General features: G+C 54.3%; 1 protein-coding gene across 3 annotated transcripts in view; it reads left to right on the forward strand.

The window, feature by feature from the left end:
- The window catches only part of LOC105471864 (serine/threonine kinase like domain containing 1), a 30,036-nt gene that overhangs the window by 5,469 nt on the left and 11,336 nt on the right, over positions 1-13,231 (forward strand). For 2 of the 3 annotated variants that reach the window (XM_011724647.3, XM_071078553.1), the window contains exons 3-8: positions 2,503-2,547; positions 4,568-4,642; positions 6,401-6,502; positions 8,510-8,580; positions 9,640-9,755; positions 12,380-12,498. In XM_011724647.3, the coding sequence (XP_011722949.2) occupies positions 2,503-2,547; positions 4,568-4,642; positions 6,401-6,502; positions 8,510-8,580; positions 9,640-9,755; positions 12,380-12,498 (528 nt within the window). The remainder of the gene's footprint in view (positions 1-2,502; positions 2,548-4,567; positions 4,643-6,400; positions 6,503-8,509; positions 8,581-9,639; positions 9,756-12,379; positions 12,499-13,231) is intronic. The other variant, XM_071078554.1, reaches the window with a different exon arrangement.

Consider the following 13,231-nt stretch of genomic DNA (forward strand, 5'->3'; position numbering starts at 1 on the left):
GGAAAGGAAGACAGGAAGGCTCACACAGTGTCTTTGCCCTGGATTCCACGGGACAGTGCCACTGACATCTCAGGTCTCTCCATAGATCTGGGAACAATTCACTAACTTTACATGATGGTCTGCAATCACCCCATTATAAGAGTACTTCATTCATAAGTCTTTTGAGCAACATTCTGGGTGAAGATCTGGTATTAGAGCCAGTGGTAGTATACACCTAGGGCCTGTGCCACCAAGCGTGCTGCAGACTTAAAGCTGTGTGCTTCCCTTGCCACCGGGTTCCCTTCCCTTTCCATGCCCCCCCACCTCCACCCGGAGAAGGCGCAGGAAAGAGAAGAGCACTGCACATTCCATGCATAGAGACAACCTTCCCCATGTGGGTAAGGAATGAAGTGGTGCAATTGATGCTTTCCCAACCAGAACAAGATGTTCCTGTTTAAAGATGGTCTGAAAATGGATCCTTTACTGATTTCTTGGAATTTATATTATGCTGTCCTAAACTTATCTTTGCAACAGGAGCAGAGATGTTCTCATTGCTCTAAGTATTTTTAGATCTCTGCCTTAGGAATATCTTCCGTTTGTGCCATATGGTGGGGGCAGGAATGGTGGGAGCCTGTCACTCCTGCTAAATAATGATGATGGTGGTGATGATGGAGGTGGCAATGATGGTGGTAGTGGTGGTGATGGTGGTGGCAGCTAGATGGTGATGATAATGGTGATGGTGTGATGATGGTGATGGTGGTGCTGGTGATGGTCGTGGTGATGTGATGATGGTGATGGTGGTGGTGATGGTGTGATGGTGTGATGGTGGTGGTGGTGGTGGTGGTGTGATGGTGATGGTGCGATGATGGTGATGGTGGTGCTGATGATGGTCATGGTGATGTGATGATAGTGATGGTGGTGGTGATGGTGTGATGGTGTGATGGTGGTGGTGGTGGTGGTGGTGGTCTGATGGTGATGGTGGTAATGATGGTGATGATGGTGGTGATGATGGTAATGATGGTGATGATAGTGGTGATGGTGACGATGGTGTTGATGGTGTGATGATGGTGATGGTGTAATGGTGATGGTGGTGGTGGTGTGATAGTGATGGTAATGATGTTGGTGATGGCAATGATGATGGGGATAATAGTGGTGATGATGATGGTGGTGTTGATGATGTGATGGTGGTAATGACAGTGGTGGTGGTGATGGTGTGATGATGGTGAAGGTGGTGATGATGGTAATGATTTTGATGATGGTGATGATTGTGTGATGATGCTGATGATGGTGGTGATGGTGATTTTGGTAATGATGGTTATGAATGTGATGATAGTGGTGATGGTGATGGTGGTGGTGATGGAGTGATGGTGGTAATGGTGGTGGTGTGATGATGATGATGGTGATGGTGATGATGATGGTGGTGATGGTGATGATGATGGTAATGATGGTGATGATGGCAGTGATGGTGATGGTGGTGATGATGGTGGTAATGATGATGTTAATTATGGTGATGGTGGTGGTGACGGAGTGATGGTGGTAATGGTGGTGGTGTGATGGTGATGATGGTGATGATGGTGGTGATGGTGATGGCAGTGATGATGGTGGTAATGATGATGGTTATGATGGTGATGATAGTGGCAATGGTGACAGTGGAGGTGATGGAGTGATGGTAATGGTGATGGGAATGATGATGGTGATGATGGTGATGACAGTGGTGATGGTGATGGTGATGATGGCAGTCATGGTGATGGTGGTGATGATGGTGGTAATGATGGTGATGGTGGTGGTGATGGAGTGATGGTGGTAATGATGGTGGTGTGATGATGGTGATGGGGATGATGGTAATGATGGTGGGGATGGCGGTGATGATAGTAATAATGGTGATAGTGGTGATGGTGATGGTGGTGATGATGGAGTGATGATGGTAATGGTGGTGGTGGTATGATGATGGTGATGATGGTGGTGATGGTGATGGTGGTAATTGTAATGATGATGTTAATGATGGTGATGATAGTGGTGATGGTGGTGGTGATGGAGTGATGATGGTAATGGGGGTGGTGGTGGTGTAATGATGGCGATGGCGGTGATGGTAATGATGGTAATGATGGTGATGATGGTGGTGATGGTGATGATGTGATGGTAATGATGGTGGTGATGGTGATGATGATAGTAATGATGGTGATGATGGCAGTGATGGTGATGGTGATGGTGGTGGTAATGATGATGTTAATGATGGTGATGACAGTGATGGTGGTGGTGATGGAGTGATGGTGGTAATGGTAGTGGTGGTGGTGTGATGATGGTGATGGCAGTGATAGTGATGATGGTAATGATGGTGATGATGGTGGTGATGGTGACAGTGATGGTGGTGATGGTTGTGGTTGTGGTAATGATGGTGATGGTTGTGGTGGAGGTGGTGGTTGTGGTGATGATGGTAATGGTCATGGTGGTGGTGGTGATGGTGGTGATAATGGAGATGATTTGCTACATGTTTATTAAGCTCATGCTCTTGTGCCCTTGCAGGTGGAATGCATGGATGACCATCAAGCCAGTCAGGCCCTGGAGGAGGTAACTCTCAGGGTGGTTTCCCCTCTGGAAGAGCTCAATGGAGCATACACGGACTGTGTTCTGTACCTTCTTGTTGAGTGCCTGGGTAAAGGGAAGGCTGGAGGGAGGGATAGAGCATCAGCACCAGTTTTGCCTCAGCTGTGAAGCCAGCAGCCCCAGGTCATGAAGGGAGGCCATGCCCCAAACACTCACTGCTAAATGCAGGTGCCAACAACTTAGAACATATATTCCCAGAGAACATAAAGTTTAAATATTGGGCTGCACACAGTGGCTCACGCTTGTAATCCCAGCACTTTGGGAGGCCGAGGCGGGTGGATCACCTGAGGTCAGGAGTTCAAGACCAGCCTAGCCAACATGGGGAAATCCCATCTCAACTAAAAATATAAAAAAATTAGCTGGGCATGGTGGTGAGTGCCTGTAATCCCAGCTACTTCGGGAGGTTGAGGCGGGAGAATCGCTTGAACCTGGGAGGCGGAGGTTGCAATGAGCCGAGATCACAGCATTATATTCCACCCTGGGCAATAGAGCAAAACTTCATCTCAAAAATAAATAAATATTGGCAGCTGGGCGCGGTGGCTCACGCCTGTAATCCCAGCACTTTGGGAGGCCGAGGCGGGTGGATCACGAGGTCAGCACATCGAGGCCATCCTGGCTAACACGGTGAAACCCCGTCTCTACTAAAAATACAAAAAATTAGCCGGGCGTGGTGGTGGGCGCCTGTAGTCCCAGCTACTCGGGAGACTGAGGCAGGAGAATGGCGTGAACCCCGGAGGCGGAGCTTGCAGTGAGCCGAGATCACGCCACTGCACTACAGCCTAGGCGACAAAGCGAGACTCCGCCTCAAAAAAAAAAAAAAAAAAATTGGCCAGGTCCCTAGGTTAATCTACCAATAACTGTTTTTTAAATATTTTTTCTTCAATATAAAATTATTAATTACAGAAGAAAATTTTTTAAATACAGAATTGGGTTTTCTTTTGCTTTTACCTTTTTTTTTTCTTTAATAACAATGGAGTCTCACCATTTTGCCCAGGCTAATTTTGAACTTCTGGGCTCAAGCAATCCTCCCACCTCGGCCTCCAAAGTGCTGGGGTACAGGCATGTACCACCACGCCCATACCAGAATTGTTTAACAAAGCAAATGTAAATTATCCTTCATTCTACCATTCAGAGCTGCCCAGCAGTAACATAGTCATTTACAATAATAGCGATAACAGCTACACTTCGGTTTGATTGGCAAAGCCTCTGAGTAGCCTTTTTTTGTGTTTCTTGAATTTCCCACGAGCTTGAAGGTGTCCCTTCCTATCTCATGGTCACTTGTTTGTCTTCTGGAATTGCTGGCTCTGCAGCTTGGCCAGCAAACATTATTCGGTGTATAGTGTGACTGAAGCACAGTGGTGGGCCCAGGCTACTCGGTAACAAATGGGAAGAAAGAGCATGGGGGCCCACCCAGAGCCCCACGCCGCCATGGCTTTTCCCGTTGCTGATTCAATTCCACGGCCCACTAGGCCAGCTCCTTTCACACCCAACCTTCCACCACAAGCAGTTGTCTGTCTGGCTCCATGTCTCTAAGGCAGACCTGTCTGCTCCTGTTTGGGCATGTTTCAAAGCACTTTCCGCCAGGGCAGGGGGCACTGGGACCTCTCCATGGGCCCACCTCCCGGTGGCTGCACCACCTCCTCCGGCCAGCCCTGGCTGTGGCTGATCCCCACCTTCCTGGCACTGCCTGCCACAGCTCACTCAGTCCCCGTGGCATCCCTGTGAGGCAGATTCCACTGGGACCCCCATTTTCAGATGACAATATGAGGCCCAGTCACCCAGCACAGCCAGCACATGCTGGAGACAGGACTCACATCGGACTGCCTGGCTCCTAACCACCGTGCAGCCTCCCTGAGCCCGCTCTCCGGCCCGGCTCAGAGCCCGAGGCTTGCATGTTTCTTGGGATGTGTGACAGAGAAGCCCGAGCTGAGAAAGGCGTGAAGAGGCGCTGACTTCTCCGTTTCCTCTGCTCTCATCCTGGCAGCTGATGCCACTGCTGAAGCTGCGGCACGCCCACATCTCCGTGTACCGGGAGCTGTTCATCACGTGGAATGGGGAGGTGGGTCAGAGCTGACGTCTACGGGTTCAGCCGCCGCGTGGTGGGCTGTGGGACCAAGCCGAGTGAGCCCAGAGCACGCCCACCCCCCTCCGTCAGAATAGCTTGTGTGGCAATGGCAGTGACTCTAAATGTGGCCATACCTGACCTGACACTCACCGGGGCCAGGTACCATGCTGGGGGCTTTCCGTGCATGGTCTTGTAGGAGCCCCAACAACCTCATTAGGAGGGTTTTTTTTTTTTTTTTTTTGAGACAAAGTCTCGCTCTTGTCCCCCGGGCTGGAGTGCAATGGCATGATCTTGGCTCACTGCAACCTCTGCCTCCCGGGTTCAAGCGATTCTCTTGCCTCAGCCTCCCAAGTAGCTGGGATTACAGGCGCGTGCCATGACGCCCAGCTAATTTTTATATTTTTAGTAGAGACGGGGTTTCACCATATTGGCCAGGCTAGTGTCGAACTCCTGACCTTAAGTGATCCACCTGCCTCAGCCTCCCAAAGTGCTGGGATTACAGGCTTGAGCCACCACGCCTGGCCAGGAGGGGTTCTCAACCCATTTGACAGAAGAAGAGACAGAGGCTAACAGAAACAAGTTGCTCCAGTTTAGCCAGCTAGTACGTGACCAAGTCAGAGGGCCAGGCGAGGTGGGCCTGATTCCCGGGCTCTGCACACAGCCACCGAGCTTGTCCTGGTGAGCCTGTGCCTCTGATGACAGAGTTTCTACTTTCATGGAAGGAGCTAGTTGACCCCCGTCTCCACAGCCACCCGACACAAGTGCTGTCCTGGGCCTGTGCGCCCCTTCCTCCTGCAGCCCCTGTGCAGCTTACTGACCAGCACCACATCCGTCATCACGTGCCAGGAGGGCTGCAGGGCAGGAAGCACGGTCCCTGTGCTCCGGATGGGGCCTAGGGCTCTGGTTCAGGAGCTCTCCAAGGCCACAAAGCTAGTAAACAGCTGACTGGGGACGGAGACTCAGGTCCGGCAGCCGGGTCCTGTAGGCTGGATGACTTCTTGTCTTTACAAGGAGCCTGGAGCTTTCCAGTCACTTCCAATGTGTCTGAGGCAGACAGCGGGAGGCTGAGAAGGCACAAGGGGTGCTGGAGGTAAAGAGAGGCCGAGAAGCCTTATGCCGGGCGCCAGCCTGCATGAGACGTCCACACTGGCGTTCCCACCTGGGGCCAACAATCCCGGGTCTGAGCAGGAAAGGCCCCTTACATGCTCCTTCTGCTCCAGCTGGGTCTCGGGGAGGGGACCTCACGGCATGCACTCCCAGAGATTTTTCTGAGCACCCACTAATGCTCTCAAGGAGGGTGCAGAGAAGCCAAGAGGACATTTCCCTATGGGAGGGAGCACAGAACTGGGGGCCCTGACCCGGTCTGCTGGGGCTCTGGCCAGAGCAGGCTCCTCAGAGGAAATGGATCTGAGCTGAGCCCTAAAGGGTGAGTAGTTATCCCCATGAAGGGGGTAGGTAGTGGTCCAGGCAGAGGGGTCTGGGTGTGCAGTGGCCAGGGGACAAGTGCAGCTTTCGGGAAAGTCCAAGTAGCTTGGTGTGGATGGAGTGTGGAGTGGGGGTGGGGCCTGGGAATGGGGAGAGGAGAGAGGAAACTGAAGGTGGGGCAGGAGGGGCTTGTAGCCCCCTCCAGTGGGCAGTGCTCCCACGACCACTGCGGATGGCAGCTGAGTGCAGGGAGGCCCTGGAGCAGGCGAGCCTGTAGAAGCATGGGGGCCTGGGCATCGCCTGGATAAGGGCCTCCTGTCCCAGCAGATCTCTTCTCTGTACCTCTGCCTGGTGATGGAGTTCAACAAGCTCAGCTTCCAGGAGGTCATTGAGGATAAGAGGAAGGCAAAGGAAATCATTGACTCTAAGGTAAGATCCTCTGGGCACCAGGCCTGGGGGCCACCTAGACCTGTGACACAGGCCCTGCAGCTCGGGGCAAAGTGACAGCGGGAAGGCAGGCACCATGGAGTCCAGCCTTGTTTTTTTCTTAAATGTATGCCTCGAGGCATTGCACCCTAGGACGCGTGCAGATCTTAAGTGCACAGTTTGATGCACTCATACAACTTCTACCCAGATCAAGGCAGAAGGCGTTCCTAACCACAGAAGGTTCCCAGTCGGTGACCATGATTCCAGATTGTTCTGCCGGTCGGTCCCTGAAGTTCACGTAAATGGACTCCTCCGGCATGCCGCGCGCTCCTGTCTGCTCTCCTTCCCTCAGCTGCTGCATGCACCCGCAAATCATCTGTGCTCATTGCTTGCTGCCACTCTGCTGCCTGGCTGCCCGGCAGTCTGGTTCCCTAGTCTTGTGTGGATAAGCACCTGGCCTCGCTGCAGGCTGTTTCCCTAGTCTTGTGTGGATAAGCAAGTGGGCTGCTTCCAGTTTGGGGCCATTGTGAATAAGGCTGCTATGAGCATTGCTGGAAGGCACTCACTTTTCTGGGATGAATACCTAGGAGTGGAATTATTGGGTCGTAGAGTAGGTGTGTGTGTAGCTTTGGTAGATGCTCCAAACAGATTTCCAACGTGGTTTGGTTGGCCCCATGTTTACTCTCACAAGCTGTGAGCATTCCCGGTCCACATGGCGGCCAGCGCTTCACTGTGTCAGTCTTGTTGTTGTCGTTGTTGAGATGGAGTCTCACTCTGTCGCCCAGGCTGGAGTACAATGCACGATCTCGGCTCACTGCAACCTTCGCCTCCCGGTTCAAGTGATTCTCCTGCCTCAGCCTCCCAAGTACCTGGGACTAAAGGTGCCCACCATCACACCCAGCTAATTTTTGTATTATTAGTAGAGACAAGGTTTTGCTATGTTGCCCAGGCTGGTCTTGAACTCCTTACCTCAAGTGATCCGCCCGCCTCAGCCTCCCAAAGTGCTGGGATTACAGGCGTGAGCCACCGCGCCCAACCAGTTCACTTTCTTAATGATGTCTTTTGATGACAGAAAGTCCTAACTGTAATGAAGTTCGCTTTCCCAATGCTATCTCTTATGGTTAGTGCCTTTGGAGTTTAGGAAGCCTTTTGTGCTCCAAGGTCATGAAGATACTCTCCTCGGTTCTGGAAGTTTGGTCGTTTTTGCCTTCGCATTTAGATCTTTCATCTCCCCCAGAAGAATGCTGCCTGCTTTTACCCTGAGAACGGTGTTTGGTGGGACCATGTGCCCCTGAGGGGCTCTTCGGGGCACACAGCTCTTCTCTTACTGTGGGCCTCAGAGGCAGGCCCGAAGTGGGTTTCAGACTTTGAGTGAAGCCCTTAAAACACGAAATGTTCCCAGAAACCCAGTAAGTGCAGCAGACCTACTCTAACTGGGGAGAGTGGGAGGATGCCCACGTCCTGCCCCTTCAGCCCCTCTCTGACACCCCAGGGTGGCCCTGAATCCAGGGACCCTAGGAGCCCAGCTTCAGAACCACCGCCCTGGGTACTCGGTGGAGCTTGTCTCTGACGCCGAACACTCCCAGCATTCTCTCTCAGGGTTCTTTTCATTAGATTGACTTAGAGGAGCGAGCTCGTGTAGGCACTGAAGGCTTCCACCCCTCCCATACCCGCAAGGCCGATCTGCCTTCAGCTCCCAGCAAGTGTGGGGCAGTGCGGGCCGCAGGGTGGGGTGCAGGGATGGGGCCCTGCAGCACCCGGGGTCTCTGGTATAGAGACAGCAGTGTGGAGTCTGGAAACTCTGAGTCCTTCTGGCTGCCGCCGCGGCTTTACCATCTGGAGAGCCACCACACTGAAGCCTCCTCCACCCTGAGCGCTTGGCTGGCTTCAGGCCTGTCTCAAGATGCAGGGAGAGAAAACACCACCATCCTGCTGGCTGCTCTGAGTGTCACCCCCCGAAAGCAGCGCAGGGCGCCCCTCCCATCCTGGCACCCCCTGCTTCTCCCCCAGTGGATGCAGAATGTGCTGGGCCAGGTGCTGGACGCGCTGGAATACCTGCACCATTTGGACATCATCCACAGGTGAGTGGGGCCCCTGACCTCCCTGGACTGGTGGGCTGCTTCAGGAGAAAAGGCACTGAGGCCACTCGGGTGCCAGTGCCCGTGGGCGGGATCTGGGGAGAAAGGCGCACTGGGCCAGTGCAGCCAGGATAGGATGGGGACCTTCCAGACCTCCTCCCGGGCTCAAAAGAGGCTCTTCCAAGTGGTCTCAAGCCATGTGCGCATGCACAGCTGCATGGGGTGTGCGCTAGCCAGGCGGGCTGCTCTAGAGTTCATGGAAAGGAAGGAGGCAACAGCCCTGCCAGGAAGAGAGACCAGGCTGCCTGCCGTGGCGCCGGTGTGGGCTGAGTGGGCCCTGCTGAGCCTTTGACCACCCAGCGGCACAGCATCAGGCTGGAGAATCCACGGTCTGAAGGGGCTGGGAGATGGCTCCAATTCTGAACACCAATATCTTATTTAAAGAGGAAGAGGGAAACCATGTGGCTGGGCATGGTGGCACATGCCCGTGGTCCCCGCAACATGGAGGCTGAGGTGGGAGGATTGCTTGAAGCCAGGAGCTTGAGGCTTCAGTGAGCTATGATCGTGCCACCGCACTTCAGCCTGGGCAACCCTGACTTAAAACACACAGATACACACACACACATACACACACACCACGCAGACCATGTGTACAAAGGGAATGCTTCACATTCCACATTCAGTGTCATGTCACTAGACATCGCACAATGGCCAAAAATCAATACCCAGTCAAATGCATCGCTGGGCTATCTAAGGAGGTGAACATGTCAACCCAGGGACCTTTCCGGGTGTTGGGGGTGTTCCTACTTGTGGTTGGAGATTCTTCCCCCGGTTTAAAATAATTGAGTACATTTCTGTACATAGAAACAACTGCTTAAAAAGTAGGCTGAGATGGGGCATTTTGTGGAGGGGAGGAGGGTGTGGGCTGCTGCCTCGGAACCGGGTGGGGCAGGGAGCAGAGAGTCAGGCTCAGCACGCACGTTAGTCCCACCTGGAGTCGGGGGTGGTGGCTGCCCAGGTGGCCCCTTGCCACCCAGAGGCGAACCCCCCTCTTGGTTTCAGGAATCTCAAACCCTCCAACATCATCCTCGTCAGCAGTGACCACTGCAAACTGCAGGACCTGAGCTCCAACGTGCTAATGACGAACAAAGCCAAATGGAATATCCGTGCGGAGGAAGGTGGCAGGGGCTCCCCTAAGTCGTGGGAGAGGGGGTTGGCGCCTAGGATCCAGACGGTGGTGGCCACTCTGGGTGCTGGAGTGAGGCAACATCAAACAGCTGTTTGCTCAGAAGGTCCCCACAAAGCCCTAGCCTTGTGTGGACCTCAAAGAGACCTCCTTTGGGTTGTAACTGAGCAGGCGTGCCACCACCAGGGCAGAGGCAGGGCCCCAAAGACACCCAGCATTTGAGAGAAACAAAGTCGTGGTTGTTTGTGATACCCCAGAAAATGTTGCTTCTCAGGGAGGGAAAAGAAAGCTTCGGAAGGAAGGAAACGAAAATGCCCAGGACGGAGGGTCTGTGGGTGCCACGCACTGACTGCGTGTAGATCACTGAGTCCTAAAACAACCCAGGAGATGACTGGGGTGGGTGGCAAGGGGAGACGAGTTCTCGTTCCTTCGAAAAGATGGCCAGAGAAAGGAGGCTAGAGAGAGTAACCACAGAGGAGGAGTCCGGAGTCCAGAGTCCCAGGGTGGCAGTGGCTGGTTGCACTCTGTCCTTGGTAGACAAAAGATGAACGAGTAGATGGGTGCATAGATGGGTGGGTGTGTGGTTAGGTGGGTGGGTGAGTGGATGGATGGTGGGTGAGTGGATGGATGGATGGATGGATGCGTGGGTGGGTGAGTGGATGGATGGTAGGTGAGTGGATGGATGGATGGATGCGTGGGTGGGTGAGTGGATGGATGGATGGATGGATGGATGGTGGGTGAGTGGATGGATGGATGGATGGATAGGTGGGTGGGTAAGTGGATGGTGGGTGAGTGGATGGATGGATGGGTGGATGGGTGGGGTGAGTGAGTGGATGGATGGATAAGTGGGTGGATGGATGGATGAATAGGTGGGTGGGTGGGTGGGTGGATGGATGGATGGATGGAAGGATGGATAGGAGGGTAGGTAGGTGGGTGAGTGGATGGATGGATGGATAGATGGGTGGGTGAGTGGATGGGTGGGTAGGTGAGTAGATGGATGGATGGGTGGATGGGTGTGTGGTTGCATAGGTGGGTGTATGGGCAGATGGGTGAATGCATGGGTTGTGGACGGTTGGGTAGGTGAGTAGATGGATGGGTGGGTGGGTGCGTGTGTGGATGGATGTGTGGGTGGGTGGGTAGGTATATGGATGGATTGGTGGGTGTGTGGATGGATGGGTGGGTGGATGAGTGAGAGTGAGTGAATGAGTGGGTGGGTGGGTGAGTGGATGGATGAGTGGATGAGTGGATGGATGGATGGATGGGAGGGTGGGTAAGTGGATGGGTGGGTGGGCAGGTGGGTGGGTGAGTCAGTGGATGGATGGATCGATCGATGGGTAAGTGAGTAGATGGATGGATGGGTGGATGGGTGTGTGGTTGGAGCGGTGGGTGTGTGGGCGGATGGGTGAGTGCATGGGTTGTGGACGGATGGTTGGGTGGGTAGATGGATGGATGGGTGGGTGCGTGTGTGGATGGATGTGTGGGTGGGTGGGTGTATGGATGAATGGATGGATGGGTGGGTGTGTGGGTAGATGGGTGGGTGTGTGGATGGATGGATGGGTGGGTGAGTGAGTGAATGAGTGGGTAGGTGGGTGAGTGGATGGGTGGGTGGATGGATGGATGGATGGATGGATGGGGTGTGTGTGGATGGATGTGTGGGTGGGTGGGTGGGTGGGTGTATGGATGAATGGATGGATGGGTGGGTGTGTGGGTAGATGGGTGGGTGTGTGGATGGATGGATGGGTGGGTGAGTGAGTGAATGAGTGGGTAGGTGGGTGAGTGGATGGGTGGGTGGATGGATGGATGGATGGATGGATGGGGTGTGTGTGGATGGATGTGTGGGTGGGTGGGTGGGTGGGTGTATGGATGAATGGATGGATGGGTGGGTGTGTGGGTAGATGGGTGGGTGTGTAGATGGATGGATGGGTGGGTGAGTGAGTGAATGAGTGGGTAGGTGGGTGAGTGGATGGGTGGGTGGGTGGATGGATGGATGGATGGGGTGTGTGTGGATGGATGGGTGAACAGACAGGCAGATGGTTGTTTCTATTGGAGGTGTAGATGGCACGCGTCCTTGGTGTCCAGCTCTTTACTGTTGGGCTGGGGAATGGAGGTCCAGAGAAGGAGGGGCTGCCTGAGGCCAACCAGGGACTGATGGACTCAGAGGAGTCTGCTCTTTTGCCTCCCTGTCTGGGGTTCCAGTTTAGAAAGTAGGGCAGAGCAACTGTAACTTTGTCCCCAAGGTCCTGACATTCAGAAGGGGCAAGAAGTTTAGAGGGGTGCACAGTTTCTTGGCACGTGCCTCTTCTGTCTCCTTCTACAGCCATCTTTGGCACACAGACATACCACCCATACGGGCCAACCTGGTGGGCACCCGCCAAGATGGACAGCTTCAGTGGCTCCAGATCAACACAAAGCTCCTGCTGACTGGGGCTTCTTCCTCCCCACAGTTAATATTCTCCACCTCTTCTGAGAAGAGGAGCTGCAGGGCTCGTGTTGTGTTTCAAGCTGCCTGTGAGGGGCCACCACAGGGGGATACAATGCTAGGCAGGATGACTCTTGTCAAGCCCGTGCCCCCAGGGAGCGAAGGACTCAGGGATCCCACCTTGCTCTTACCAACAGACCCCTTTCATAAGTCCTGGATGGCCCCTGAAGCCCTCAACTTCTCCTTCAGCCAGAAATCAGACATCTGGTCCCTGGGCTGCATCATTCTGGACATGACCAGCTGCTCCTTCATGGATGTGAGCTGCCCTCCCTCCCCCACACCCCACATGCTGCTCTCCATGCACCCAGGCCTGGGGCGAAGGCTTGGCCTCACCCTGCCTCCCCTCCGCATCCCTTCCCCTGACTCTCTGCAGGCTGCACAGAGCCCCCTCCTCCACCTGTGGGGGGCCTGCCCTCCTCAGAACCCCCCAGCATGCAGCACCTGCTGGGCTCTAGCAGGATGACAGCAGTGGTAATATTCAGACCATCCCACGCGACCCTCACAGCAGCCCTCCAGGTGGTGTCACTGACTCTTAATGGAAAAAAAGCCAAATTCAGGTGCCCTTGTTGAGCATGAAGGCTGCACGGAGTTGCAAGCAACAGAAACCCAGCGTGGGCCTGAACACACCCGGCTGCCTCATGCACAAGCCCCAGGCTGGTGTGGAGGCGCCTTCTCTCCTCCTGCACATCCTTAGCACGTAGCTCTTTCTCTCATCCCTGCTGGGGCCCCTGCACCATGGCCACAGCCTGTGGGCAGGAAGGAGGGGAGGCAGAGGGCCCCACTGGCCCCGTGAGCACTCCGAGGTCACTCTGGCTGCAGGGAGGCAGGGAAGTCCAGCCTGTTGCTTCCTACCCTCTATATGCAGAAGAGAAAGTGGGGAAGGCCTGCCATGCCCCAAACAAGGAAGCTCCCCTTCTCCGCAGCGCCACCTGCAGGCACCGAGGTCCCCAGAAAGGACAGACACCTGACTGGGCCCAGGTCCCTCATGC

Source organism: Macaca nemestrina, chromosome 14, assembly GCF_043159975.1.
Source record: "Macaca nemestrina isolate mMacNem1 chromosome 14, mMacNem.hap1, whole genome shotgun sequence".
Taxonomy (NCBI): domain Eukaryota; kingdom Metazoa; phylum Chordata; class Mammalia; order Primates; family Cercopithecidae; genus Macaca; species Macaca nemestrina.